Genomic DNA, 25308 nt, shown 5'->3' with positions numbered 1-25308 from the left:
ACCATCACTACAGGGTAATTTTGGATATCCCCATGCACACACCTTACCTTCACCCACCGGCTTGTATCCAAAGCCTCAGACTGAACCAAGCTTTGGTGAAATGGAGATTTGATTACAACCTGAATCCACCAAGGCTTGATATGTACTCCCCTTAATACTCACAGGTATCCGGTACGCTCCTGCTTGATTGGGGGTGGCCTGTGGCGCGTCAGGATCCCGGACCAACGTATCCTCCTGGAAGTGCCCAGGTTCCCCACAGCTCCAGCAGACCAATCCAGACTTCATGGTCACATCCCCGGCAGCGGATTCACCAGCCTGTGGGGGAGAGCGGAGAGGGTTAGGGCCCAGGGAACAGTTTTGGGGTAGGAATTTCCCGTTTCTGGGGAACAGGAACAGGATGAAGGGAAGGAGAGGGGGAGGGAGGAGAGAGAGAGGGGGAGAGAGGGGAAGAAGAGGAGGGCTCGCAGCCACCCTCAGCCAGCTGGACCGCCTCATCCGGAGATGCTGGGCAGTGGCACTGGACCCACTCCGTCGTTCCTTTCGGTAGCCAGGTGATGAACTGCTCGAGTACCACCAGATCGAGCACTCCTTTGGTGTCATTTTCTTCAGCCAGCAGCCACATTCAGCAGGTGTCACGAAGCTGTTGGGCAAATGCAAATGGGCGGAAGTGTTGTCAATGTTGTTTTGGGCTGTGGCGACCCATTGCAGGATGACCTTCTTCAAGTCCTCGTACACCAGGAGGTTTGCCGCAGGAAGTTGTTGGGGAGCGAGTTGTGCTTCCCCGGACAACAGCGGCAGTAGGCGGGCCACCCACTGGGACCTCAGTCACTTCCATGCATCCACCGTCTGCTCGAAGAGCTCGACAAAAGCCTCCGGGTCGTCTTGAGGTCCCATCTTGGCAAGCGCGACGTGCAGCACAGCCATAGGTGGGTCCGGAGTCACGGCTGAAGACTCCTCCTGGTGTACCAGCTCCGTAGTACCTGCCGGTCCTCTGCTTGAGCCTGGAAGAGCGCCTGGAACCTCTGCTCCTGTTCCAGATGCAGCTCAAGCAGAGACTTATGTTGCACTTGGTGGATGCTGGCGAGGGTCTTGAATACTTCGACCAGCGGCGAGGACTCCATGACGGCGTTTCTTCATCCTAATCTCGGGTTTCAGCACCACTGTGACAGTTCTCTAACTTTCTTTCAAGGAGGAAGCGGGTGCCGGATAACCCATTCAACTTGAGTCTTTATTTCTCATACTTTTCTGTATTCACACACACTAATGCTTTTCAGCACAACCGATCACACACACAGCCAGGTTCGTGTGTGTCTCTCTCTCTCTCTCTCTCTCTCCCATCCGGCGGTCTGAATTGTCCTTTTATCTCTCCACTCTCACTGCTGTTAGAGGTGATTTCCCACTGGTGTCAATCCTTACCGTTCTGTCTCTCCCGGCCTCAGTCTCTGCAAATGGCGCTTGGCCACGCCCCCATCACCACAACCTTATAAAACAGTTTAAAGCATTAACATAACTATAATATTACGCATACTTGGTGTAACATTGTGCACGTATACATACTAAATGGCCCTCTTGGCCGCATGAAGACCAGAACTATTACTTAAAATTTTAATACAATTATATAAAATGAGCAAGCAATGTGACAACACCTGAATGCTCCAATTCATGTGCATAATAATATTTCCATGATTGGTTACAATGCTCAATCGCTGGAAAGAAAAACATTATAGAAAATCAGGGAGGAATATATTTTGATGCAATGGGAGTAGACCTAAATGGAGTACTGTAATTGAATCTCTTCATGATTATTTAATTGCAAACTTGATGATTTATTTGATTTATTTGTGCAGCCCTAGTTTACAGTAGCAAAGACGCTGCACAGATACAGTTTGCTGAGCAGAGGGACCCTTGTGGATATAAATGTAATAATGCCCTAGAAGGCAGTCTCTAATGTCCACAACATCTTTCCTTTAGTGGAGGCTGAAACTCTCACAACAATATCTTGTCCTGGTTTCCCATTCCCACACATTATCTGATAAGAAGAGAGAAGTTTTCGGGAATTGGTTTAATGTCTCCTTTAGGATGTCACAGTCTGCACAACTGCATGGATCAAGAAAAGCGTAGAATTTATATGGCTAATTGTTGATAGAACAAATTACTCCCTTTATGCATTTTGGATGTTCTCCCCAATAGGGCTGTCCCAGGAGATCAGCAGTTACAGAAATAATCAAACCAGCTTGTCGGATACCAACAATCATGCCATGGTCGAAATCACTGAGATCAGTGATTGTTTTTTTTCTTTTCTTTTCCCCATTCTGATGGTTGATGTGAACATTAACTGAAGCTCCTGACCCATATCTGCATGAGTTTATGCATTGCACTGCTGCCACACGATTGACTGATTAGATAATCGCAGGAATAAGTATGTGTACAATTGTTCCTAATAAAGTGCTCAGTGAGTGTATGTAGAAAATATGAATATCATTGGTGATAGCATTGTCAAATTTGGCAAGGCAGTGTAAAATCTACAAATGGAATTCCATATGCCTATATTCAGGGAAAATAAAATAAATATGACAGATCAAATTAGATCATGACAAAAAATTTACAAGCTAGTTGTTTGAAGTGGTGGATATTGATTTTTTGTAGCACAACCTCTGTGTCCTTTTTTTTAAACATTATTTTGTTGAATTCAATACAATGCATAAGATCATTTTCATATGGGATTTTAGCACTGCATTCTTGATCAGTTATGTATCAGAAAATGTACATAAGAAAAGGCTATACTACAATAATAACAAAGAACTTAGAAAAAAAAAATATTTTTTTTAATGAATTTATATGCATCTTGATGGCTTTTTGTTTGATCTTGGGGCTTCTATTACATTTTGGTTACAATTATTGAACTGCTAACCATATTTAAAGTGGTGGTTTGAGAGGCACCACATTGTGTTTTCACAACAGGACATTGTATCAAATCGTAGTTCCCTCGTAACATGATTAATAATTAACATTTACATCCCGCCAAGTTTCCTGATGAGTCAGAGAACGCTCGGGAAAACACGTAGAACCTCTGCACACAGGTAAGTAAAAAAAAAAAAAAAAAACACCCGTCCATTTGTGAGAAAAGCATTCAACTCCTCTGTTCTGACATCACACTGGCTCCACCCAGACTGATGCCCAGTCACTGTTCAGAGTATGAGGAGGCTTCCCACAGAAAGGACTACAATCAACTCTCTCTCTACAATCAGCAAGAGTTTACCACACCGGTGGGGACAAGTTAACATTTAAGAACCTTGGAGAAAGAAAAGACTCCTTCCACTTTAATTATACATTTTACTGAGTTTAATTTCAGGAAAAAAGTGTGCTTTTTGTTCTCTGTTCCACTTGAAGCCGTTAACAGGGATCTCCCCACCTGGATGTTACGTGCTTAAGCATTTGAATATTGTGGTGTTCGCTCTTGGGAATAACAGTCAAGGGAAGAAAAACACGTTTGGGTTATAAGAAAAGGATTAATATTTCACCTTTCGGATTTTTGTGGAATTTTATTCTTATGGGTAAGTTAAATGAACACATGCCATAGTAAAATGTGTTATATTTGTTATAGGAGATTATGTGTTCAACAAAAAACAATGAAACAGTAAATAAAAAAAGATATGTCTTTTAACATTAGTAACATTGGTAATTTGATTGAAATGTGCTTGAATGAGTAGGCTTATTAAAGTATTCTTCCTTATTTTTGACCCATTGGAAAGTTTGTGGTATTTTACTCCACCATTGTGAAAGATTTCTTCACCTCCTTCCACGGCACATTTGCTGGGTCTTTTGTCCTTTTTACTGTCACTTCTTAAACCAAAACAATACTTTAACCTCATCTTAACTTGCCTCTATTGGTTAACTCTGGCAAATTGCCCCTGTCTGGTGAGAGCCCTCCTTTAAGTTTTTTTTTTAGGGAACTTTGAATAGAAAGCCATCAAGTGTCCCCTAGCACTGATATGCAGTGAGAGACCCTGCTGTGAGGCAGCATGAAATCTCAGGCCAAGCATCTCGTTTTTCCAGTTGTCTTTATCTCCCTCACTTATCCTGTCTTAGTTTTCAGGATGTTTTTTGGCCAAGCTATTTTTTTTTTTTAAGTGCCAGCTCAGGAGAGACTACACTGTTGATTAAAGCTGACAGAAGAAAATTACAGGCTTTGTTATCAGTAGTAAAGTTATGCCTAGGCTCATGTTGAAATGGCTGTCTTCCTCATAACTCCAGATTTTATTGGGGAGGGGTAAAAATTGTCTTCTGTCTAGTTGCTCTGTCAGTTTGCTGCAATATATTTCATGAAAGCTGGGCCATTTTAAACATATCACTGCAAAATGAATGACTTTGGCTCTTTCACCCATGTGCAGTAGCTCAATATAAAGAGCAAAGTGAGGGTTGCACAATAGGTTTGTTGCTCAACTTTGGATGCTGCTATAACCAAAAAGAAACATTCTTCCATTGGCTTCTTTCTTCCATCATTTTCTAAAGGTGGAAAATTGGGAAGGGAACAGGTTGTAAAGATAGCACATCTGTCTTGCTTTGTTAATCATGAAAAGCTGTGACCTCCTGGGGGTGTTCCTGAGAGAACTGAGAGCTGCTCTCTCAAAGTTGTGCAAAATCTGAACCATTACTCTCCTGCTCTTGTTAATCATTCACCAGCATAGACTTATAACTCCAAAACGATGTGGGGGTGGAGAACAGAGCCCGATAAAAGCTTTTTAAAGCAAAAGTCTCTAAAAGCAAAACGACTCTGATCTTTGCATCTACTTGCCCACCTCTCCATGGAGTCAGTACATTGAAAAAAATAGACAACAGGAGCCACAGGAGTTTGTGGTGTTATCAGTAGTGGCCGACCCCCTCGTCTGTCACTCTTGACCTACCACATACACACCAGTGACCTCAAATTCTTCTTTTACAACTTTGTCACAGTCATGTCGCCAGCTGCTGTTCTCAGTAGAGTGTGGGTCACACCAAAGAGTGAAGACCTTTCCAAACAGCATGGTTAATAATCTTATTCTAGCATGTTTTTACTGCCTTTGAAGATGCAGTTGAATTTAAGACTTTCAGAAGAACTCAAAAACTGAATCGACTGCAACATAATTGTGATTTATTTAATTATTATTTATTTATTTAGCAGAATTAATTAATTTGGTTGTCCCACAGGGGTATGTCAAAATATTTTGAAATGTTGCTACTTTGTCATTGGTATTGATGAGTAAAGTGTAGTTTAATATGTATAATTAATCTGATTATAGTTAAAGGGTTCCAACGGTCATAGAATACCTCAAAATATCAAGGATATTTTTAAACTTGTGATTTCCAGGTAATAAAATCTTAAAGGTCATGAAAATTTATATAGAGAATGATTTATGTCCTCTATTTGGTCAGCAAATGTTACTAGCTAATAACTTTTCTTAAGAGAAGCAAAGTAGTCTTTCCCTAGACAGCTGAATCCCCCTTTAAATCGCATTCAAATTTAAGTTTTTACTGTCTTATTGGAGACTAAGACTGGGTATTGATACAGATTTCCTGATTCGATTCCAACTCACAAGCTCTTGATTCGTTTAGATTCTATATCGATTCATATGGGCATATTTCTGTTACAGTGTCCATTTTGCATACATATGAAAGAAATTCACCTCCGCTAATGCTGTTAATTCTAAAGGGACCTTCTAACCTTCAAGGTACAATTTGAAAATTTTAATTTTACAAATTATATTTTAATTAAAGAATTCAGTGTATTCCATCAAAAAATTTATTGAACTTGCATATATTATATTGCATATATATATATATTGTTACAGGTTTATTGTTTACATGCGTAATTTGTGCTGTTTACAAGTATTTATATTGATATGTAGAACACGGGAAAAATCAATGCTGTCTCTTTAAGACTACTCGAATAAGCCAGTGAGTGCATATTAATGTGCACTTTTTTCTTTTTAGTGCTTCTTTGCTATGTGGGATTAGAATTAAATGTTTCTATTTTATTGTTTTTAATTAAAAACTGACTGTAAAGAACAGAAAGAAAATTTAAAGTGGTGGAATTGAGTGGATCACGTCTTTTGACAGACAAAACAAGTCAAACCAAACTTTTACTCTTGACACGCAGTGAAAGGATCTCGGTAGTGAACTTTTTTTGCCAATTTACTACTCAAACACTGGTGAGTGAAATCTGAATGTTTACCAGCCAGTGGCTATTCACATATATTTGTAGTCCCATAGAACGAAACTTGGTCACATATGCGTGTAATTTACTCATTGTAGAGAGTTGCGCACAGAGTAAAAGATCGATCTTGGGATTTAAGAATCGATGTCATGATTGTTTAAACGAGATTGCGATGCATCGGAAAATCAATATTCTTACCCAGTCCTATTGGAGACATTTGTACACTGATTAATATAATAATTTAAATGTAATAATTCCAAGTAGGCCTATCACAATTATTAAATAATCGTCTGATCGATTGGGTTTTTGACATAAATGTTGTGATGCCAAAATAACATATATTGTGTCTCATTCAATTGAACTCAAAGCATCTCACTGAACCGCACCGTGGACTGCAGTTCCTGAAAAGCGTGTGAAGATTACCGGTAATTGCTTCTCAAGTGCTGTGATGCATGTGCCATCTGCGGAGGTTCCCACCGAACTCTCGCAAAAATATAAAAACGGATTTTGATAGTGAACGCACTGAAATTGACGGGAATGAAAACGAGGTGAGGGAAACTTACAGTCTCTTCAATGATATGTACTGTATAAAGCTTATAAAAGTCCTTGATCACATCTAATTTTCCCACAACTTGTGTTTTCTGTAATTTTTTTTGTCTACTGAAATTACTTGGGAAGGTGTTTTTTCAATATTTTGTCACCGGAATGGTCCAAAACACTTTAAATAACAGTACAACCCATTGAAGAGACTGTAAATCTATCCCTCACAGCCTTGTCATTCTCATCAAAAATTAATGATGGTGCCACTGTGAATAAGGTATTGTTTTTATTCTTTCCAGTTATCACAACCAACTGGAAAAGTCACAGAAAATTATTTTATTGTTCAAAAGGTGTGGGGACCCTGTTATTGTATAGTGTAGATATAATTCTCAAAATTTAAATTCTCTATCTTTTCTTAGACAATAACATCAATGTCTTTGAGTGTCAGTGAAATAGATTTCCCACTCATCTAGCAGGCTGATTTAAATCATGTTTATTTAAACCGACTGAGTAATATCTTGCTCAACTTTAAAGGAATTCCTTTCCATTTACCATGTCCTTAATATTAGGTTAAGGCATTCTTTTTTTGTCTGTATTTCACATTTTCCCTTGACACATGGTTTGTCCTTTGAGGGAAAACTCAATAGTCTGGATAGTCTGACAGCATCAACAAATTCAGTGAAGCTCATAGAAATTAGACATTGTGACAGTCCTGGGGTCCTCGTACATTATTGGTCAGTGTCCGTGGCAGCATGTGGGAGACTTTGCAGTTTTGTCCCAGTGACTGATTTGAGTGCTGCTTTTGGATGTAAAAATAACATCACAACTACAGTAAAATTTTATGTGTGAAGTAAAATCTCTTCGTTTAATGATTAGCCATACACTATTAAATGAAAAGCAAGCCTATATTAGTTGGTATCAATCACTTGAAGAATGTTTTGTTTAAAGATTGTCTTTGAGTAAACCTAATCTCTTTGTGTCAAAGACACTTCATTGAATGGGGTATGATTACCTCTATTGTTCAGAAAATTTCTCTGTGAGAGCCCTGCGGTAATTAGCATTCACAAATATGTGTTTTACTAACTTTTAGTGCTCGCCACTCAAATATCCCTATTTTAGGCCTGTTAATATTTGTCCAAACATCAAAGTCTCTTCCATTTTTAAAAGTACAAACTCAAATCTCAGTAAATCTCTGAACTCTATGTGCCAAAATTCGAATTTGAATACTTTGCGAATACATGTTTAGCCACGTCGGGACTGATGCCAGAGGCAAACTTAAGACATTACGTTAGAACCAGTTTGTATGTAAATATGCATAGGTTTTTTTCATGTCCTGTACCTATTCACAATGATCGTATTATTAGAAATCCTTTAGAATCTAATACTTGGTAAAAGTATACCTTTGGTAGTTTCTGTTTGATCTTTGTTATGTAAAATTGTGGCTGTCAGAAGTTGATACAATGGGTGTTGTCTTTAAATAAAACAGATACTTCAAGGGGGTTGCTAAAAAAAATTCGAAGCCTTTTTCAAGCCAAACAGCATTATAGCAGGTATAGACAATTCTGGCCAAAGTACACACTTCAAGAGCCACAACTAATAATTGTGTAAGGATAATACCTTTCAGAGCTGTTTGTTCATTTGCTTGATATTAGTTTAAGGGTGTATGACTCTCTGTGAAGGAGAAAGCATTCCATTTGTTGACTAGACTTTCAAATTCACCCCCAACCCTTGTGTGCAATGGCAATGTCATTGGGTATCAACAGCATTCATTTTTTATTATGAGTGTGGCTCTCTTGCCTGCTTTTGTCCCCCTCCTCCTTCTCCAAAATGCTTTGCACAGCAACATCCTGGGAACGTAGTGACTTGTTTGGGATAAGTGAATGAAAATGAATTCATTGTGTTAGCATGATGTCTTTGTTTCTGGCCTAATGTGCTGCACAGTATCTCTTGCATGAATTATATCCTGTGGACACTGTTTACCAAACACATCCGCAAACAAAAACTTGACAACATTTACCTTAACAACCACATAATAGCTCCAGGAAAAGAAAAATTATTTCATAATTCAGCTTTTGCAAAGGTGCCGTCCCCGACAGATGGCACACATTGAATGAATGTACTAGAGAGGATTATTAACAGAATTCCCCATAATGCAGTCCATGATGAACAGTATTGTGTTTTCAGCCCAGTGCCCCCCATGAATCTTATCTGGACTAAAACATCCCTCACCCACCCCCCTTGCTCCTCACTCAAAAAACAGTGGATGGACTCGGTTTGCTAATGGAATTGATAATCCTTAGTTTGTTGCCCTGTAAATCTTCCTGCTGATGGAGATGCCCCTGCCCTAGTAAATACTGTGACTTAGCTTGTCCCCCTGGCAGGCTGTCCGTTTGTAGATTGGGGGGTTGTTAGGAACGCAACCATAATGTTAAAAGTGAGAACAAGGATGCTAAATCTCTGAGGTTACTTTGCCATGATCTTTACTTCAGTGTCCTTTGCCTTTGAAACATTTGATAAAAATCTTGGCAAAATCTTGCAGAAAGACCAGCTTTGACCATCATGAATTTCCATGGTGGTTCAGGCCTGTTTAGGCTGGTTAGTGCTGGTCTGGTGCTAAGCTAGCTGGTGGACTAGTAGCCATAGTATTCAGCAGCAAAAAATGATGGTTAACCAGCATGGTCTCTCTGGTAAAGCTGGTTGACCATGAAACTCTTGCTAGTAAGCTAGTTAAAAAGTCTGGTGGGGGCACAAGCCAACCAGTATCCAAAACACAACATAAGCTGGTGAACAACAGAGCAGTAGCTTTTGTATTTCTTTTAATTTACATTCTATCAATTGATTAGCATTGGGTATTGTATTTGCATCATATTTGACTGTGCAGTTGTAATTCTTTCTTTTTTAACATTTTGGTAAAAAAAAATTACTTTTGACAGAAATCCTAACAAAGATGTGTCTAGTTTGTTTCAATTCTGCTTGTTAATTTCACATAGACCCCATTTACTCTTGGTATTAATATGCGTGTTGGGTGATCATATCATGTGGTCAGCACTAAATACAGGTCTAAAAGGGGTCTAAAACATTTTGTGTTCAGATCACAAAAAAAAAAACACGAGAAGGTAGTCAAAAACGCATGTGACCACATCCTGAATGCGTTCCGGACAGCAGCGAGACACCACACCTCACTTGTCAATCAACCGTTGTGCTAAAACTACAGTTTAAAATTGGTTGGTTACCAGCAGCTTTAAAAGGAAATAACCGTCTGATCGGACAATTTTAAAAAGCGGATACATACACAAGCATGAGAACTTCATGGATGACCTTCAGTGTGTCTGATAACAACATGCAGTGACACAGATGAGAAGCACACACATGTGAAGCTCCTTTAATGCAGGTAATCCACTAAAATAACTGATAATTCTGCTGAAAATGTTGAGTTTGTGATCAGATCAAAATTGAGCTGCATCTGGGAGAAACAATGTGGCTTTTTTTTTTTTTTTTAGTCTTTTCTGACTTTGATGTGCTTTAATATCAGGCAATAACACACAGTGATTGATGTATGTTGTCATGAAACAAAATCACTCCTCTCGAAATACGAACACAAGTTGTCACAGCAGATGAATTTAAGCGACCAGGTGTAAACAGCAATGTGTCTCGCCTGACCACATGTGATCGGATCACCCGAGAAGCATCTTCATACCAGGTGTAAACAGGGTCTTTTATATTTGATAACAGAATTATGAGAGCAATGTAAATACATCTTGCTTTTCCTATATCACAAATGTACTGTATATAGTGCAGTGATACATACAGCCTGGTGTTCACAAGTAAATGTGAGTGTTGCTCGAGTGTTTGCACCAGCATAAGTCTGTACTTGTTCTGTTGGCAGAGCTGCAGAACCTGTTTGAGACGGGCCAACATTGCGTGTCTGTTGAAGAGGTAATTGATAGTCTGAGAACTGTTTTTACTGCAGGTACATCCACCCTGCAGCCATGATGGGGGGTGGAAGAGTGGGTAGATATTTGGCAGTGAGTGTAGAAGAGCTGAAAATCGAAGAGCAGTGAGTGGGAAAAGGTGGTCTAGACATTGTGGAAGAGGAAGGAGATGGATAGCGAAGGAGTAGATGGATGACCTAAACAAGATGGATTTTATGTCAGGTTCTGTACAATCCATTTCATGCGACACATTACAGTGTCGGCATGTCTCAGCCAAGCAGATGGAAGGATTTCTATTTTTGCCCGGTAATGGCAGAGGTGCAATATAGTCTTTACTTTCAAGATTCATGGCACCTCAGACTGAGAATAGGAAGGATGTTGTCAGGTGTGTGCTGTCAACTACTCTGACCATCATCCTTTTACCGACAGCCCATGGTCTTCAAGGTGAAACATAAAGCTGAATCAATCTTGTCTTTAGGGCAGCCAAAGTTAGTGGCCTATTAGAGCCTTAGATGCAGATAGTGGGCACCTCAAAGTTATTAATGACGATGTTTGTGGTTCTGCGGTTCCTCGTATTGTTGTAACAGAGTGCACTTTTCAGTGGTAAATTGATTGATCCTCTCCCCTACAAGGTGTTGTTCCTCAATCATCCTGCTGTGTCAAAGTACAGCGCAAATTCAATATGCAGGTTGTTCTTTAGGTATCATTTTTAAAGCTTTTATTATAATTTGAGTGAGATCTTTTGTCTCAAAGGGACCCTTCAACTGTTATATTCCATTGTTAGAGAGGGAGACAGTGTGCTAGTATAAACCCATTTTGCAGAAAAGCACATTGACTCTGCTTTGGAGATGGAGGCCATGGTGCCTCTTTTGATCTCGCTCCTTTCAAGTGAAACCCAAGTTAATTTGCCTGTCGCGGTCAAAGTGAGTCACAAGCTGTCAGAGAAACCCTTTATGCTCTGGAGCGTTTCAGTGAAAAGCAACTATCAGCCTATTCCCTCTCTACTTCCTCTCAGCTTTGTTGTGCACTGCCCTGTTAGTTAAAACCATCGCCTAATCAGAGTGAAAGAAACTAATGACTTCATCCACAAGTGAAAAGAAAACATATTCCTTTACCTGTCAATAAGTTGGTCTTTTCAGCATGGTCACCAGTGTGAAACAACACAAAATTTTGTTTGATTCATCCCTAAATTCAAATGGAGCCGCCCAGATATGAGTCCCTTCAGAAGGGCAGTTAATAAGCCATATCAAGACAGATCTGCAAGTATCTTGGAAGCTGAGGCTTATTTACATTCTTTCCCCTGTTACTGGCAGTGTTCAAACAGCAGCAGCCACTTGCCACATTGTCAGTCTGCAGTTTGTTGGTTTTTTTTGGATGGGAAGCCTGTTAGTGTTTGAATTAGCCTTGTGTTTTAGTGGCAGCTTTCCCCAACGTCTACTGCCCCGTGGCATCACCTCCTCTTTCTCCTCATCACTACTTGCTCTTTTGCATTTTAATTCCAGAGCCTCATGAGACCGGTGGGGATATATGGCTCCATCTGCCACAGTGGTCTGTTTTTGAGTCGAGAGATGGAAACAGAGACACAAACAGAGAAAGCCAGCAGACCCCACGAAGAGATGAAACTGTGGTTTAACCACACCTGTAGGACTCGCACAGCAGGTTGTTCAGTTGTGAGATTTGTTTGTTGGGAGTCTTTGAGCCAACCTCAAAACTGATAAGGTGTTTCACCATTGCCTGTTCTTCATATCCAGCTGTCTAAATGGATGAGTTGTACCTGTGAAATCACATTGACCTTATTTGCTGCATAATTAGAGGAGATAATGACTCCCAAGTTAACCTTTTGTATGTTGGGCGACCCACCCATTTTCATCCTTCAGAATGTTCCCCCTTCTGAAAACTGGTGCAATGTATGCTAACAGGCTTCCTGAAGTTAATCCCATCTTTGTCTTAATGTGGTGAAGGACTAAGGACACAATGGTTCTTGCCACCCTTACACTCAAGCAGAGGAAGTTCACATAATCAGGAGCATTCTTTATCAAACCATGACAAGAAAAGCAGCATTGTGAATATAATTCTTTCCCCACCTGAGCCTTTACAAAAATCATGTTTCAGGGCAAGACTAGAGTCTTAAAGAAGCCATATATCCTGCCAAAAAAATCCACATGTATTTTTAGTTGAAGTGTTGACATCAGGCTTTATGCCAGTCTCTATTGCTCTCTTTAGAGTCACTTGTCTGAAGATTGATTGGGTCTTAGTTTTCAGATAGCTGTTTGAGTTTGCGGCTCTCGCTTTCACACTGTGCCTTCAACAGTGATTGAGGGCTTGGTATTGATGACTCCTCACAAGTAAAATATCTCTTTCAAGTGGTGAGAGTCCTGCTTCAAGGACTGCTTGTCTGATCTTCTACAATGACTTGCTTCACTCAAGGAATATTTTAATACATTGACCATGATGATGAAAACAAGTCCAGGTCACATTGAAATGAATGGGTAAAAAATGGTAACACTATTGTTAAATGTTTGCTCAAGTTAGTTCATAATGCATTAATTAATCTAAATGTATACAACTTTTAATAAAAAAAAAAAATTATATGTAGAAATTAACCAAGATGTATAAATGCTGTAAAAGTATTGCCCAGTGTTAGTTTGTGATAACTATTGTGTTTACCACTAGTAAACTTAAGCCTATTTGTAGGACCACTATAATTGTTTGCATTGTCACATTTCACAATTAGAAATTAGAAAATGCAATAATAATAATAATAATAATAATAATCCTATAAATAAGCTTGATTTTCTTTAAGCCCAGTATAATTTATTTCTGTTGATTTTGCAGTGAATTATGATCTTCAAACTTTCTTGACAGGTTTTGTGAGATTCACCCATTACAGATAACAAAAGCACTTAATGTTCAGTCTTATCTTGGGCTTAGGACATTCCAGCATCTTCAGTATCTGTACAAGAAGACACCCCTAATTGTGCCATAATATTATCTGCGTCATTGTTTTCTTCCATGAAAACAACCTAAAATTTTAAAAGGTATTATGTTCAACTGTAGTGTTTATTGTCAGTGTGTGCTTATCCAATCTCAGGCAGTATTGATTCAGGTGACACAGGTCTCTGTTGACATGTCTTCGGTTTGTTTGTGTGTGGATCAAGTGCTAATGATGGCGCTCATAGCTGAGGGTAAACTTAACAGGCTGTTGGGGAGGCATTCAGGGGCATTGTGTCTTTGTTGTGTACATAGTGCTGTCTACTCGTAATTTAGGTACAAGGTGGTGAACGCTTTTTGTGTTCAACTCCAGGTTTAGAATTGCCCAAAATTCCATGCAAACTTTATATGGTGTAAAGGCAAGAATTTCCTGATGTATGTCAAGATGTGTAGTTGACTCATTGACTCTTGGTATACTTGTAGCTTAACATGTAAATGGAGGTTAAAGTGGAGCCCAGGGCCTCAGATAAATCATACTTCGATTTGAGTAAATTTCAGGTTGATGCTGCTTACAATAGCCTACATTTCTGATCTCCAACATTACCTTTATTTTTCTTCTCTTCAGGACAATGTGTAGATTATATTTGGCTTTGTCATTAGATAAGTAAATGCCCCCACCAACCCACCCAAACCACTTCAAGTGCACTGCTTGGCACAATTCATTTATATCTTTGCTTTATGCTGCAATGTCAATAATAATTCAATAAAAAAAATTCCACCTCAAGTAGTTCTCCAGTATGCATATGCGTTTTCTCTGTGTTTTGTAGTACATCTTATTTCTACTGAATTATGCTGCAATTGATTTGTGACTACAGGATAGAACGGGAAGCCTTTCAGTAATCTTCAAAATATGAAAGTAAATATCCTAGTTATGGGTTATTCAGAGAGCTCTTGGTTCTTTTTATTGGTGTTCATACTGAATAAATGACTGAGCTGTCACTACATCTGATGCCATACATCTATGAGTCAAAAATGATTGCAGGTTCGGGCCATGATGGGAAGGGCCAGGGGGAAATTGCACGCTCACGATTGGTCATTCAGTCACAGATGAGAGTTTAGCCATCTAATCTCATTGTGTTTCATGTGAACTGCTGGCATGTCAATACTCAAGGCCCTATTCATATTTCAGATGAGTCATAATATATTCCATTGGACTGTGCTTGAGGGCCAAATAGTTTAATGTAAACAAATAACTGACAATGGAGCTCAGTAAAGAGGTAAAATGTCATGCAAAATGACGTGGATACCAATAAATCTGGAATAATCTAGCGGTAAAGATCTTAAATATTCAGCCATTTTGAATATTAATGCTGGTTGTTAAGGCAAGCATCAATATTACTATTGTTTACTTTTACAAACCCTTACTTTGAAGTAGCCTAGTACAATTTGTTGTGTAACTTGTTCCTCACCATTTGTGCCTGGCGGACGAAAAAACAGGTGGACAAACTCCTGCAGACTTGCATTGAAGGAAGGAATATGATAGAGTTTTGGTGGTGGGTTCTTTAGACTTGGTCAAGTAAGCAACCACGTAGCAATGCCCTAGCCACCATCCAGTTTTACAGGGACTCACATTTTCTGCAGAAAATGTAAAAATATTTTTATTTTTGTTGCTGTTTTGCCTTATTTTGGTTTCTTGCCCTAAAAGCTATCTTAAATTAGGTTTGATAGACATTTCCACTTTACCAATGAAAATAATCATATATCAGAAAGCCTGTGAGCAGGGCAGTAGAACTCTAGCACATTGTTGTTAGGCAGTACAGATCGTTATATCAAGAGAAACGGTCTCCCACATGATTTCCTTCCCTTTGTTCACTCTCAAAGTTATCAGAGACTTGCTCTTGTGGTCATTTCTTTTATATACTTGTCAAACTATGACAGATTAAACTTGAACAACACCACCAAAGCATGATTCACAGACCGGCTCAAACCAAGAGCCCCGATCCACTGTTTATGGCGTTGGATAATCTTTTCCCACACAGGCCTTGTTGGAAGGACTCAACTTTATCTTCCCTAAAGATGTCAATAAGGTTGTCTACACAAGGCCCCACCATAGATCGTTGTCTTTAATCTGGATGGGCTATTAAGGGAAAAGCAATCACTGGCGGCAGAGTGGTTGGAAGGAGATGAGCCTTAAGAGTGACATAGAGAGAAGTGTTTATTTTTCCTTGCTGCTAGGAACACAGTGAGCTTAAGATGAGATTCTCAGCACGTTCGCACTGATGAGGTTGTCTAGAGAGACGAGGGTAATGAAGCTTCTCTTAGTTAAGATGCTGTATTAGCATGTCACAATGGACAATCGCTTGTCAAGGTTTGACCTGTTGAATAATGACTTGATACAACTTACCATTGGCTCCTGAGGATAATTTACCAACACTGGGTGCATCTGATTTGTTATACATAAGTGGTTAAAGTGTTTGTCACCAGTGGACTCTTGAATAAGAGTCCATTACATAATAGAATATTTGAAGTAAGGACGTCAGTTGAGGAAGTGACGTAGACATTTTCCTTTTGACCTTTTGTATAAAGCTATAAAACTTCTAGCATTTTGATGACTTTTTAAAAAGTTTGCCATTCCTTGTTTTTCATCAGTCCATGTATTTTTTTAAAGATGAATTAATGTTTTAGCCTGACTGAAATTGAAACTTTTAGAGTTTATATAAACATACTCAATGTTTTGAGTCAACTTTTTTTTTTTTCTTTTCTTTTTTTATCTCTTTAGAATAAAGTGCACTGATAAAACTCACAGTAAGACCAGGAAAATGTATTGAGAAAGTCTTGGACATGAATACTTGTTTTTCTGCAGTGTTGCAAATAATTATGTTAATATACCTGTGCATATACCTGTGCTTAAGAATAATTGAAATGTCATTATTTAATAAATATCTCACATGGTCCAAGATGCACGCGAATAATTGCGAGTGGCATTTGTCCAGTGATGATCTTTATTCAGGTCATAATCCTTATTAATCCTCAGGATTTATACTGAAAGCAGACTAAATTTTAGTAATCTATACTAGTAACCCAGTTTTCAGAATTTAAGCCCTGACTTTTCAACAGCGTCATGAGATTGATTGCTGTTTGTTCTGCATTTATTGCGAAATATCAATGCTCCTTAGGTAAATCTCACCTGATGAACATGTTCACTCTGCTATTGTGCTCTCATCAGTTTATTTACTCATTTTCTCAGTAACTCCAGCCCGAGCAAACATTCAGGTGTGGCATAAGAGGCCCATGATTGGCAGGCAGGTTTTAAATGACTGGTTTTCATTTTTGTAGTATCTCTTTAAAATGTAGAGAAGTTGGCTAATCCTACTGCCTTTTTCAAAATGTAGGTCAAGCTCAGAACCATAATGCTCTTATTTGCTTTTTCCTTAACCTAAATCATACAAAAACTGCTCTTTTTTTTTTTTTTTAATGCCTCCAAAGGTAGTGAAGACTTGTTACGAGACAGATTGTCACAGTAGTGAAACGCCTGCAGGTCTTTTGGTATAGCTGAGCTCTGACTCAACGTGTATGTCGGCTCTTGTTATTTTATCGTACAAGTCTTGTCAGGAAATATTAACAAAATATTTTTGTATGAAAAATAAACCACACGCTTTTTTAATACGACCCAGTTAAGATCTCTTGTTTCTTCATTGTTTCTTTTGGCACGTCTTACAGACACGGCAGCCAAAAGCCAGGCGTATCTGCGCACATCCGACATGCATCGCAATCAACATGCGAGTAATAGGCAAGTCAACACCTCCTCAAGTGAAAGGCAGAGTAGAATATTCCTCATCCTGAGAGATACTGGAGCCTTTGTTTTTTCTCTCATTCATAATCTTGCTTAATAAAGCCACTGGCCACCCACACCGTCTAAATTATTGTGCGGGCAAGATCAGACAAGTGAGAACGTTGACGTCATGGTGATTTCAGACTTGGCTTTGTCAGGTTCAAGTGTTTTCTTTAGCAGGAGTTAGTCTAATAGTGTTGTCGTGGTGAGTGGCTCTCCTGTATAGAATGATTAGTCATGTAAACACCCTCAGAGTGCTGGTAGATCACCAGCCATTCAACCAGAGTCAGGGATGCAGGCAGATTGTCAGGAGGGTGTAGTAGACTCCACACCTGAGTAGAATTTGCTGTGCAATCCTTAAGAGCCAAGGAATTCTGCCTTCAAATGATCTGAAGAATTCTTTAAAGACTTCAAAAAAGAGTGTTTGGGTAAATCTCTCAAAATCTTACAATTTCTTATCTCAGAAATGAGGGTTAGGTTTTATTATTTTAAGTTTATTTTAAGATTTTGTTTTGGGGTGGTAACATCATTTTCTGAATAATTAAACACATTTTCCTGCAAAATTATAATAACTGTAATGTGAAAAATACATGCCGTTGGGTTCAGTGTTGGGGTAATGCGATAAAAGTAACTACGTTATCAGATTACTTTTTTGAGTAACACAATATTTTTTTTTTAGACCATAATATTGGAATATTGGATTTTTTTAAATATGTGACGCATTGCTTTTTATACACCTCTCCTTTCCCTGTATTATAATAAATCAGGAGTAAAAGTGTGCAAATTTCAAGGAGGGGCATGATGGGCATTGTAGTTCTTGAGAGTGGGAGGCTTACTAGAGATGTTCAGTGAAGTTGTAGTATGTGTGTGCATGATGGGCATTGTAGTGAGCGCGTGATGGGTATTGTAGTTCTAGAGAGTCTGAGCCATGCTTATTGGTGATGGGCAGAGCACAAGTCTTCTTTTAGCCCACCCTGAGATTAATATTTAAAAAATGACAAAATATTGCTGGTAAAGGAATGAAAATCTGAACGCTTCAATGGAATCCAGTTGTACTCATCATTTGCAGCGGTGGATTTTTTTTGTGCACTGGAGCTTAAATGAGCAGCCATCATAAACTTTGCCTTTGTCATGACAATCACAGCAAGAGTTAAGAAATGTGTTCTCATAAGGCAACATTTTGTCAAAAATGTACATGTGGTTACTTTGATTCTCGCGATTGATTAATGTAGACTGCATTTAAAAGTGTGTAAACACACATTTTCGTGGTATAATATAGCACAGGCATATATTAAGAGCACTGATAATGCCTGTATTAAGAGCACTGATTTAAAGCTGAAGTCAGTAACTTTTTCGGTGTTAAATCAGGCACTAAAAACGGTTCAAAAATGAAAACGGAAAACAAACTAAATTTTTTGCAGAACGTAACTGAAAACGGGAACGAAGACCCTTTCAATTGTTCCGGAGTGAAAACTTTGTTTTTAAATGCTGGTAACCGGTTAACAACAGATAACAACAGATCATTTTTTCATGAAACCAAAGACCAAAAGGTTCATTACAGTACATTTTCGGAATTAAACCACTTCCTGTTGCCCAAAAAAATACATCACACATTTCTTTGCCTTACTGCGCGTTATGGATGAAAGCTTCTGTGACATGCTGAAGACGTTTTTGACATGTATGTAATAACTACTGTGTACATGCTCGGTTTATATAATTCATTTCCCCTCATGGGAAAACAATGGAATCACTTATTTTGGGCAAGGCAAGTCCCTTATTTTGGGCTTGTTTGTTCAGGCCAAGTTTTTTGTTTCTCTTGTGAGATCTGGCAACACAGCAAATGGTTTATCGCCCACTCTTAGCACAGTTTACTGTCATTTTAAAAAGGACATTATTAACCGTTCTTTTATTTCATTCTAACTGGTTACCATTTAGAAAGAAGGCTGCGGAATGCCGGAATCGGAACAAAAAAGTAGTTTCTGCTCAGAACAAACCGAATATAAAAACATTTCGTTTTTAGTCCCTGGTTAAAATACTTTCTTATATCCCAGCTTAATATGCAGAGACAACTATAAGTAAGCCATTCACATTTTCTCAAAAACTGTAAACACACTGTCTTTGTGGCAGATAAAATGTCCTGTGTTTGTTTTGAGCGACCTGCTTAGGCCACCCCAACAACATTACTCAACCAATGGCATGTGTTGGGGGTTGGACTATCTGACTGTTTAAGCAACAGCAGATGAGGGGCGTTTTCAGAAAGCTGTTCTGAAAACTGCTTATTTTTATTTTTGCAATTCAATTCTGGTGGCGCTAGTGTCACAGAAATTACATCAGCTTTAAACCAGCATTCTTCCTTAGGGAACTGAATTGTGTGAGTGTGTGTGTGGCTATACAGTAATACCGATACACTTCAGGAGATCTGAAGCCATCTGTGTAGGGCCACTTTAGAATCTTAATGGGCACCTTTAGTTGCAGCTGACTATTAGGAATTCCCAATTCTCTCATGTCCTTTTGACATTTAGCTAGCCGGCAGCAGATTACAGGTTTAGTATACTTTGATAAAAGAGCGTTTGCTTACCTCATTAACATTGTTGCCCCTGGGCGGACCACTCTATTCATCATACCCACATCTCACTTTGTACATATGTTGGTTATGTTTTGAAGGGATAGTTTACCCCAAAATGAAAATTCTGTCAGTATTTACTATCCCTTTAAGTGTACGACCTTGAATAAAATGCTGAAATGTATGATTGTCTGTGTGTTTTTTAGGTTTTAGTCTATGATTGCGTAAGAGAGCAGAGCAGGGACCAGTGGGGGAGCAGTGCCAACCTGGAACATGGTGCCTAATATTTGCCCGTCAGTACCCCTCCTGCCTATCGGGCTGCTTCTTCTGCTACTGCTGAGCTGTGTGCAGTTCTCCTCTCAGGCAGACAGTAAGTACAACATTTTAGCTGACTAGTCATTTTTCCTGAGCCTGTACCTTGTGAAATTGGAAGTGCATCACGTTGTGGAATTGTTTGCAAGCATGGATGAACACACTGTTTCACTCGCAGAAATGAACCCGAAATTCAAACAAAGTGCTCGCTGCTCCCTAACCCCCCATGTCTGTTCACCTTTTTCAACTTTCTTTGGTGTACACAAGCTTAGATGAGCGATGCGTTTTGACGTTGCTGTGATTCAAAGAGCAGCGCAATATCGCACTGTGTGGGCCACTGTGCTTCATTGTCCTTGTGAATGAGTGTTCGGGTTCCTAAGATGTGCCATGAGTGACATTGCGATGTTGCGGGTGCCATGGGTAGAGTGAAGGTCAAGGATCAGTTTTGGCACGGGTCAGAGAGCCATTTAATTCACCATGTGACCCATCTGCGCCACTGTCACAAGGCTGCTGTAATTCCATTAGGCTTTTCTCTAGCACCGGCTTGCTCATTGTCTTTCCCTTTCACACACCGCATTTAACCTTTAAATCTCTCAAGTAATTCAGAGGAGGCAGCAACGTGAGTGTAACCATGAAGTTTCTCTTCTTGACTCCTTTTGCCACTTTCAAAGTCAGGAAGCCTTTGTGATTCAAAATATTGCCTGTGCTATCTTGAAGATGTCTTTTTCAAAAAGATCTTAGATGCAAATTAATCCTGTCTGTATTTCCAGCTACTTGAAAAATCACTTTATTATTTCAACTCTTTCAAATCCAGAACATCTTATTAAATCAATCTTTTATTTTCAGGTGAATAATTTGATGTGAAATTCTCATTTTTTAGTGCTTGCTAAGGGAAGCATCACTATTACAAATGCTTATACTTAGCGTTAGGGATTTAAACAAATGCCTTACCCTAAGTATTGAATTTAAGCACATAACTCCTGCATAGTTTGTGCTATGATCATACTTCAAATTGTGTGGCTTGAGGAAAAGCGTACAATTTCTTTTTTTGAAGCAAATAGACTTATGATTTTTGGCTGGAGGTGCAAAATCAGGTGCAATAAAAGTTAAGCTCAGTTGACAGAATTTTTGGCATAATGTTGATTATGATTCGATCAAAATTATAATTTTGACTGAAACGTTGCTGTTGTTTTTAAATCAATGAAAGGGAATGGTATAACACTATGCAGATCTACTTCCTCAGTTCTGTTTCAATGCTTTTTGCCATTAATATTGATTACCAAAAAATAAATAAAAAAGATTTGTCCCTCGTTTAAATCACAGTTGCTGTAAGGCACTTAGGAAAGCTTTGGAAGTGAATGGGGCCAGTTCATAATATTAAAAAACACTGTTTCAAAAGTATAGCCACAAGACATAAACATTATACGTGTTTAATAGGGGTGGGTAAAAATATTGATTTCCCGATGCATCGCGATCTTCACTCGCATTTGAAACCAAATTTTGCGCTATGCTACTACAATGTATATATTTAGCAACTGGCTGGTAAATGTTTAGATTTTACTTCCCAGTAATTGTGGAGTATGGTGGTGGAGTATTCAGCAGCGAGATGCTTTCACTGTGTGTTGAGAGTAATAGTTGTTCCGTGTAATGTGTGCCCAAAGACGAGGCCCACGCAACCCATTTGTCATTGAATAATGTTTTTTTCTTTTCTTTTTTCTTTTTTCTGTTCTTTACAATCTGTTGTTGATCAAAAATGAAGAAACATTTAATACTTATCACGCATAGCACGGATTAGATAAAGCCATTCGAATCTCTCTTGTTAACATGCGCTCATCTACAGATGCTCTTTACAGGTTTTCTTAAAGAGACAGTACCGGTTTTTAGCACATGTTCAACAAATCAATGTAAATACAGGTAAATAGTACAAATTATGAAATTAAACAATAAACATGCAACAAAATCAGATTTATGCAATATAATATCATATTTATTGATTGAATACATTGATTTGTTCATTTTTAAAAAGCTAAAATGTGACCAAAGTGATAATAAATGAATTAAACATAATTAAATGAACTTAGTATTTTCATAATGTATCTAGTCAGAAGGTCCCCTGTATAATTAACATCATTAGCTGAGAGAGAATTTATTTCAAATGTAAGCAAGGGGACATTATAACTGAAATATGAATTGAAATCGAATCGGAATCGAATTAGAAAATCTGTATCAGTACCCTGCCCTATGTGTTACTTAATTTAGTGGGATAGAATTGCTTACTAATCTTATCTGTGTTAATGTATGTCCATTATTACAGCTTCGTTGTTATGAAAACGTATCACCTGTAAACCCTATTATCTGGTAAGCGCTTTAACACCGGTAAGTCCCTGATTTTATCACACTAAAATCATGTTAAGATGATGTTTATGTCTTGTGGCTATACTTTTGAAACAGTTTGTATTTTTATGTTTATGTACTGGCCATATTTACTTCCATTGTAAGTGGGGATGTGCGAGACTAGTCGACTAAATGGTTTAGATGCTGCTAGTCGACACTGGAATTACTAGTCGGTTAATATTTCCCCCCATTAAACTGATAATAATTTTTACACATTTACGTTTGGCTTTATATTTTTTTACAGAGGCTGCACTTAAATTACTGTCATAATAATGTTACATATTTTAAATAGAATAGAATAGAATAAAAAAGAGGATATCTGGAGCAGATACAGAGTTTAATTTCACCTTAGGCTGCGCGTGCTTCCCTCTCTCTTGCGGCGCGCGCAGGAAAATGTCCTCTCATTAGATAAGCAAACTCAGCAAAGTAGTAATGAAATCACTACGGTGGTGCGGGAATCGGCTTTCCAAATGTTTGAAAGTCCCTATGGATGTTTTCACATTTGAGTCTTCTTTAAATCTGTGCATGCTTGTATGTTATTTTTCTGCTGTGCAGGCTTTTTCAAGCACAGGTTAGACGCCTCAGGTGAGTCAAGTCCCATCTTTCACTGGACCATGTCGACGTGTTAATTTTACTCATCAAAAAATTATGCTTTTAAGTAGCCTAGAAAATAACTGTTTTAGACTAGGTATGCCATTTCTTTAATCTGCTGATTAAGAAGGCTATTTTCAACGAGGTGCCGACTGCTTAACAGGTTAAACTATCTTTTGTTCTGTGTGCACGTCATGTTTAGAATACATTAGGTTTATAGTAGGCTGCATCACAGGCCTATTTTATTCTATCCTATAGCTTTTTTTTTTTTTTTTTAACATCGTAACTGTTATTGGTTAACGTTCTTTACCGAACAGCTGTCATATTAGATCAAGGGCTAATGCACGACTGCACGTCGTGAAATACGCACAACTTTTCAGCGCATTTTTTCCTCTCATAGATTTGGCTTAGTCTACCTGTTAATTATTTTCAACAATGTCCTGACTGTTTTAATATGTTAAGTAACTTTTACTTGGTGATTTCCGTTTAGAACAGGCTTTTAATGGTTGTTCCATTGATCCTGCACTATTCATTCAATTGTTTTCAATAAATATGTCTATTAAATATTCGCAAACGTTGATTCAGTGAATCTGTGTCATGTTCTATATTTAATGTACAATGATCATAATTCAAGGTGAGCATGTCGCAGATAAATGCCCCTTCAGTGGAATTTAGCATCGGATTTGGAATAGATTAAGTATTTTAAATGGGTCGCATAAAAACATATATATATATATATATATATATATATATATATATATATATATATATATATATATATATATATTTTTTTTTTTTTTTTTTTTTTTTTTTTTTTTTTACTGTTTTCTGAAGGTTGGTTTCTCTTTAGACTAGTTGACTAGTCGGTTACAAAACTTCAGTTTAAACAACAGGCAAATTAGTCATAGCGCACATCCCTAATTGTAAGTGCCTTACTGTAATCGCAATTGTTGCTTCTTTTTTTTTTTTTTTTTTTTTTTGTGAACAAAAAACAAGTTTAAATTATTTTGGATGGTAATCAACATTGTCACAAATGCTGTTCATTGTGCTAAACTCGGAACCCAGATCATTTCGTTCAATTGAAAAGGAGACTTGAGCCATATCTAGGGACCTGAATAGGGCTCATTTGACTCGGGTTACTGAGCAACCACCTAACAAACCAGAACACCTTAGGAACCACAAAAAGAACACATTAATAAAAATAAATAAATAGCATTATGCCGGAGAGTTTTGCACAGGAACTTGCATTTTTGTCTTTTTTTTTTTAGAAATGTAAAAAATCTAGTTTGAAATTTCTAGTTGGTAAAACTTCCTGGAAAAAGAATGGTAAAGAAACATTACCCCATTTTGCTTATTGCTATAATGGACATGTCTTTTGTTCAGTTTTGACCTTGTTCTTGCCCAGCAAATTAACACTGCACCCTCATTAGTGTCATCACATGCTCGACTTGCTGCCGTAGGTGGTGTTGACAAGTTGAAAACAGGTCTCTAGGAGCTTTGCTTTAGGTTAGGCTATGCACCGGATTTCAGGCACAATATTTCAAACCCGATGCTGCATTTTGGTGGCATCCCTCGGATATAAATACTTCCTTGAAGTTCAAAACAAATAAAACTCTAAAAATAGGATGGAGGTTAAAATATTGACTACCACAAATGGGCTTTTTATGTTGTTGTCTGTAATCAGTGAGGGTTGAGTTGCTAAACATGACAGAACTGGCTTTGCCACTGTCAGAATTATAGGGCAGTGGAGCCAAATCTACAGGGTGGAGCGTTTTGATTGTTGATCCCCATGGTAATATATCCCACCTAAATCAGACGGAAAAAAATAAATAAAAAAATAAGTCAGATTCTTATTCTTAGGCTGAATGTTCAAAGAAGCAGGATTGCTCCGATTGCACAGTAGCTAGTTGCTTCTAGGAGAGTGCGGGCTCTTCCTTGAATCCTGCTTGAGTGGATATGTTTCATATGTGATATACAAAGCTGCCCAACTTGCTTGAAAGGGGTCTAGAGTTTACATAAC

General features: G+C 38.3%; 1 protein-coding gene across 6 annotated transcripts in view; it reads left to right on the top strand.

Annotated features, from left to right (window-relative positions):
• The window catches only part of LOC127442429 (receptor-type tyrosine-protein phosphatase F), a 301235-nt gene that overhangs the window by 95738 nt on the left and 180189 nt on the right, over positions 1-25308 (top strand). For 3 of the 6 annotated variants that reach the window (XM_051700461.1, XM_051700460.1, XM_051700459.1), the window contains exons 1-2: positions 3216-3554; positions 20198-20361. In XM_051700461.1, the coding sequence (XP_051556421.1) occupies positions 20265-20361 (97 nt within the window). In that variant the 5' untranslated portion in view covers positions 3216-3554; positions 20198-20264. Of the gene's footprint in view, positions 1-3214; positions 3555-20197; positions 20362-25308 lie in introns of those variants that run through there. The other 3 variants (XM_051700457.1, XM_051700462.1, XM_051700458.1) reach the window with 3 other exon arrangements.

This window comes from Myxocyprinus asiaticus, chromosome 6, assembly GCF_019703515.2.
Source record: "Myxocyprinus asiaticus isolate MX2 ecotype Aquarium Trade chromosome 6, UBuf_Myxa_2, whole genome shotgun sequence".
In the NCBI taxonomy this organism is placed as follows: Eukaryota; Metazoa; Chordata; class Actinopteri; order Cypriniformes; family Catostomidae; genus Myxocyprinus; species Myxocyprinus asiaticus.
Note: the sequence above shows the minus strand (reverse complement) of the source record. Positions and strands in the feature narration are given on the sequence as shown.